The sequence below is a fragment of the Moschus berezovskii genome, chromosome 15 (assembly GCF_049115385.1).
Source record: "Moschus berezovskii isolate FMDL1 chromosome 15, NW_MosBer_1.0, whole genome shotgun sequence".
NCBI lineage: Eukaryota > Metazoa > Chordata > Mammalia > Artiodactyla > Moschidae > Moschus > Moschus berezovskii.
In genome coordinates, this window is record NC_142474.1 from 52195662 (window position 1) to 52201777 (window position 6116).

At 44.4% G+C, this 6116-nt stretch overlaps 1 protein-coding gene across 1 annotated transcript; it reads left to right on the forward strand.

The window, feature by feature from the left end:
• The first annotated feature begins 532 nt into the window (after positions 1-532).
• Positions 533-2005, forward strand: LOC129554644 (endogenous retrovirus group K member 10 Gag polyprotein-like). The gene has a single exon (XM_055423631.2). The coding sequence runs from the start codon at positions 533-535 to the stop codon at positions 2003-2005; it is 1473 nt and encodes a 490-aa protein (XP_055279606.2).
• Positions 2006-6116: the final 4111 nt, after the last annotated feature.

Below are 6116 nucleotides of genomic sequence, written 5' to 3' on the forward strand. Positions count from 1 at the left end.
CTGTAAAGGCAATTGCCCCCTGTCCCGCCACCCCTTTGACCATGTTGGATAAACATTAACCGTGGGCTAAGGCGGATGGAGGCAGGTGAGAAGGGTCACGGTAGCTTAAGTTTAAGAGAAAAACAAATTTGTTATTACCTTGCCTCTGACGGCCTGAGGGAAGAAGTCATTGTGTAAAAGAACAATTCTTTCTGTAACCATGGGGATATACATTCCTGATGTGCTGACTAAGATCTTGTTTGTCCTTGCATATATAAGGGGCACTCTACATAATAAAGTATTGCTGTTATACACTGCAATCCTCTCGACCCCATCTTTTCTCTCTCCCCTTTTCTAAGCCGACAGACGCCGATTCGTGTCGAACGTTGAATCGTCCGTGCAGGCACGGGCAGTTGGCGCCCAACGTGGGGCCCGAAGACGGACGACTGTTGGCCGCTACCTGGACCACGTGAGTCTTGCTTATTTTGTGAAATTGCAAGTTTGAGGTTACAAGTTTGAGGGGTAGGAAGGCTTATTGTCGAGAGTATAAACTATGGGACAAAATAATAGCCGACAATTCTTTGTGCATATGCTGCAGATTATGCTGAAAGACAGGGGCATTCGTGTTTCCACTCCACGGCTGCATACATTTCTTGCATTTGTAGAGGAAGTATGTCCTTGGTTTCCTAAAGAGGGGACAGTTAATTTAGAAACCTGGAAAAAGGTGGGAAAGCAAATTCAGGCACATTACACCTTGCACGGGCCCGGAAAAATGCCTGTGGATGCTTTTTCTCTGTGGTCCCTAATCCGGGACTGCCTGGACCTAGACAATGGCGAGGAGTCGAGGCTTAAAGATAAGATACAGGATGATCCTCCTCCCCCGGAATCTAGTATTCCGCCATTGCAGGAAAGTCCCCTCGATCCTGAGGATACAGAGACTTTAGAAGAAGCAGCTGCTAAATATCATCAGGAGAATTGGGAGCTGCTTATGACTGATGCAGCAGGGGAAGAGAAAGGGAAAACCTGTATCCAGGAACTAGAACGTTTAATGAAACAGCTGCTGTCTACTATTAAAGACAATGTAGATACTCCACTTCTTAATAATTCTGCTGCTGCCCCCTTGTCAGGGCCAAAAAAGTCTGCTTCTCCTTCTGCGCCCCCGTATGCTTCTTTTCTATCCCCCCTCCAGCAAGCACTTAAACAAGCTCAGCAAGAGGGCGAAGCTCTTGCTGGCTATCCCAAGGCATTTCCTGTTTTTGAAAACGCTAATCAACGCTATTATGAACCATTGCCATTTAAACAACTGAAAGAATTAAAGGTAGCATGCGCCCAGTATGGTCCCACAGCACCTTTTACACAAGCCATGGTAGAAAATTTAGGGGGCCAAAATTTACCTCCTAGTGATTGGAAGCAGATTGCCCGTGCTTGTCTCACGGGTGGCGATTATCTATTATGGAAATCAGAATTCACAGAACAATGCGGAGTTATAGCTGAAACAAATCAGAGACAAGGGCTTCCCACTACTTATGAAATGTTAATTGGAGAGGGCCCTTATCTAAATACTAATGCTCAATTAAATTACCATCCTGGGGCTTATGCTCAAATATCCAATGCTGCTCGTCAAGCTTGGAGAAAATTGCCCTGTTCGGCCAACAAAACAGAGGACCTCTCAAAAATTCGGCAGGGGCCAGATGAGCCATATCAAGACTTTGTTGCTCGATTATTAGAAGCAGTAGGAAAATTGATGGCCGATGAGCAAGCGGGCATGGTGCTAACCAAGCAATTGGCTTATGAGAATGCCAACTCTGCCTGCCAAGCAGCCCTCCGGCCCTACCGAAAAAAGGGGGGACTTTCTGATTATATTCGCATCTGTGCTGACATTGGGCCCTCGTATATGCAGGGTATTACATTGGCTGCTGTCCTGCAAAAAAAAAAAAAAAATTGCCCAATTAATTTTACTCCCTATTGTTCCCGCGGAAAAAGCTCATTGTGTCACTCGCGACACTGCTGGTTTTGGTTCCTCTGATGCTTATTGGCTCAAATCAATTGAAAACTCTCGTCCAGAATTAATGTTAAAAATCAATGGCAAACGTTTTGTAGGAATTCTTGATACTGGGGCTGATATCTCTGTAATTGCCAAAAAACATTGGCCAAAGAACTGGGCAAAACATGCGGCTATTTCCACCTTGCAAGGTATAGGACAAGCTAATAACCCTGAACAAAGTTCTGAATTGTTACACTGGGAAGATAGTGAAGGCCATCAAGGTGAAATGCGCCCCTATGTTCTCCCTAACATTCCTGTTAATTTATGGGGGCGCGATGTGATGACATCCATGGGAGTGTACCTCTACAGCCCTAGTCCTCAGGTTGCGGCTCAGCTTTTTGATCAAGGGCTTCTTCCCTTTTTGGGGCTTGGAAAACACGGCCAAGGAATGCCGCAACCCCTTTTATTGCGTTCCAATAATGACAGAAAAGGATTGGGCCATTTTTAATAGGGGCCATTGAACATCCCGCAACCCACGCTGATCCAATAACTTGGAAGTCGCCTAACCCTGTGTGGGTGGATCAGTGGCCCCTGTCAGCCGAGAAAATTGCGACTGCCCAGCTTCTGGTGCAGGAACAGTTAGCGCTGGGACATATTGAACCTTCTAATTCGCCCTGGAATTCTCCCATTTTTGTCATCAAAAAGAAATCTGGCAAATGGCGTTTACTTCAAGACCTACGAAGGGTTAATAGCACTATAGAACTGATGGGAGCCTTGCAGCCAGGGTTGCCTTCTCCCATGGCCATTCCACGACATGCCCACCTCATAGTTATAGATCTAAAAGATTGTTTTTACACTATCCCTCTTGCTCCTCAGGATTGTCTTCGCTTTGCCTTCAGTGTACCCTCTACTAACTTTGCTCAGCCGATGGCTCGATATCACTGGAAAGTACTGCCACAGGGCATGGCTAATAGCCCAGCACTTTGTCAAAAATTCGTTGCTGCTGCTCTTTCTACCACACGAACTTCTTTCCCTGATGTATATATACTGCACTATATGGATGATATTCTTCTTGCCCACAGCAATGAGACCAGGTTGCTTGCTGCATACGGCTCCCTTGAAGTCTCCCTTACTAACGCTGGACTTTGTATTGCTAAGGAAAAGGTACAAACCTTTCCCCCCTTTTCTTATCTAGGATTTCACCTAGAACAAACCAGTTTCTATACCCAACCTGTTAAGCTGTCTAGAGATAATTTAGTTACTCTTAATGATTTTCAAAAGCTTCTTGGTGACATCAATTGGCTCCGCCCTCAGCTGCGCTTAACAACAGGACAATTACAGCCCTTATTTAACATTCTTAAAGGTGATCCTCATCCTTCCTCCCCCAGGACCTTGACACCAGAAGGGGAACAGGCACTCCAGCTGGTGGAAACTGCCATTTCCCAACAGCAATCTGGGTATTGTGATTATCAGAAACCCTGGGGACTATATGTCTTGCCCTCCTCTCACTCTCCTACTGGAGTTCTTTTTCAGGACACCCCTCTGCGCTGGATCCATCTTCCATCATCTCCTTCCCGTGTTTTGACACCCTACCACGTCCTTGTTTCCAAAATTATTGCCAAAGGCCAAACGGAATCTACCCTGTATCTCGGGCAAGAGCCTTCCTTTATTTGTGTTCCTTTTTCTTGTGAACAACAGTCCTGGCTCTTTCAGTTCTCTGACGACTGGGGATTAGCGCTCGCCAATTATCCTGGACAAATCATTCAACATTATCCTCCTAACAGATTGCTGCAATTTGCATGCACTCATTCCTTTTTGTTTCCTAAGATTGTTCACCAAAAGCCCCTTCCTGATGGAATTACTGTCTTTACAGATGGCTCTTCAAATGGCGTTGCTGGACTTATTATTGATGGGATTCCATATTCCTGTCAAACTTCCTATCAATCAGCACAGGAAGTTGAACTCTTTGCCGTTCTCCGTGCTTTGCAACAAGTTCCTCACAGCCTTAATCTTTATTCTGACAGTCATTATGTAGTTCGTGCTCTCACGGTCCTTGAGACGGTGCCTTTTATAGGAGCCGTTAAATCTTCTATCTATGCTTTATTTTCTCATATTCAGCAACTTCTTCAAGCCCGAACGTCGCCATGTTTCTTTGGTCACATTCGAGCGCACACTAACCTGCCGAGACCATTAGCTTCTGGTAACGCTCTCGCAGATCAAGCCACACACAACATTTATTCTCTTACCCCCATTTCCGCTGCACAAGCTTCTCATGCCCTTCACCATCAAAATAGTCATTCTTTACGTTTACAGTTTGGTGTCAGCTGAGAAGCTGCCCGGCAAATAGTTAAAGCTTGCCCTACCTGTCCGCAATTCTTTGTGGTTCCTTCCTATGGTGTTAATCCCCGTGGGCTACTGCCCAATGCACTGTGGCAAATGGATGTCACGCACATTCCCTCTTTTGGAAAACTCAAATATGTGCATGTGACTATTGACACCTTTTCTGGCTTCCTTTTAGCCTCCCTTCAATCTGGGGAAGCTAGCCGTCACTGCATTCAGCATTGCCTGCGTTGTTTTGCTACTATGGGGATGCCCTGCTGTTTAAAAACTGACAATGGACCTGGATATACTGGCAAAGCTTTCCAGAGTTTCTGCAGTCGTTTTGGCATTGCACACAAAACTGATATCCCTTACAACCCCCAAGGGCAAGGTATTGTTAAACGTGCCCATCAAACGTTGAAACATCAACTTAATAAATTAAAAAGGGGGACAGTGTACGGAGACACCCCTACTAACCTTCTTTAACTTGGAAGAATAGAGAAATGGACAGGTAGATAGATACATAGAGACTGACAGATATTAATAAATAGTTACAGATAGTCGGTTTAGAATGCTAGAATTTGTTAATAGATTCAAAGAGGGTTAATATCTTATGGGTCGAGTAAATCTAATGTTCGAGATTATCTTTAATATTTTTATTGTAGAAATGAATTGTTTCTCTAGTGGAACAAAATTATTTGCATTGTTGTGGGCAAGAATCCTTTGCACTGCTATCAGTTTCTGCAAGATAATATCTTCCCTTACAGAAATAAAAAAACTATTATTGTTCAGTCACTAAGTTGTATTCAACTCTTTGCAACCCATAGACTGTAGCATGCCAGGCTTCCCTATCCTCCACAATCTCCCAGAGTTTACTCAAATTCCTGTCCATGGAGTCAGTGATGCTGTCTAACCATTCCATCCTCTGCCACTCCCTTCTCCTTTTGCCTTGAATCCTTGAGTCAGCTCTTCCCATCAGTTGGCCAAAGTATTGGAGCTTCAGCTTCAGTATCAGTCCTTCCAATGAACATTCAGGGTTGATTTCCTTTAGGATGGATTGGGTGGATCTCCTTGCAGTTCAAGGGACTCTCAAGAGTCTTCTCCAGCACTACAGTTCGAAAGCATCCATCAGTTCTTCAGTGCTCAGCCTTCTTTATGATCCAACTCTCACATCTGAACCTGACTAAAAATTTCCAACTCTCTCACATCCATACATGACCACTGGAAAAACCATAGCCTTGACTAGACGGACCTTTGTTGGCAAAGTAATGTCTCTGCTTTTTAATATACTTTCTAGGTTGGTCATAACTTTCCTACCAGGGAGTAAGCGTCGTTTAATTTCATGGCTGCAATCAGCATCTGCAGTGATTTTGGAGCCCCAAATAATAAAGCCTGACACTGTTTCCACTGTTTTCCCATCTATTTCCCATGAAGTGATGGGACCAGATGTGTCATGATCTTTGTTTTCTGAATGTTGAGCTTCAAGCCAACCTTTTCACTCTCCTCTTTCACTTTCATCAAGAGGCTTTTGAGTTCCTCTTCACTTTCTGCCATAAGGGTGGTGTCATCTGCATATCTGAGGTTATTGATATTTCTCCCAGCAATCTTGATTCCAGCTTGTGCTTCTTCCAGCCCAGCGTTCCTCATGATGTACTCTGCATACAAGTTAAATAAGCAGGGTGACAATATACAACCTTGACGTACTCCTTTTCCTATTTGGAAACAGTCTGTTATTCCATGTCCAGTTGTAACTGTTGCTTCCTGACCTGCATGCAGGTTTCTCAAGAGGCAGGTCAAGTGGTATGGTATTCCCATCTCTTTCAGAATTTTCCCC

Excerpts from the sequence above, each read along its gene's own strand:
- LOC129554644 (XM_055423631.2), top strand. The coding sequence starts at position 533 with ATGGGACAAAATAATAGCCGACAATTCTTTGTGCATATGCTGCAGATT.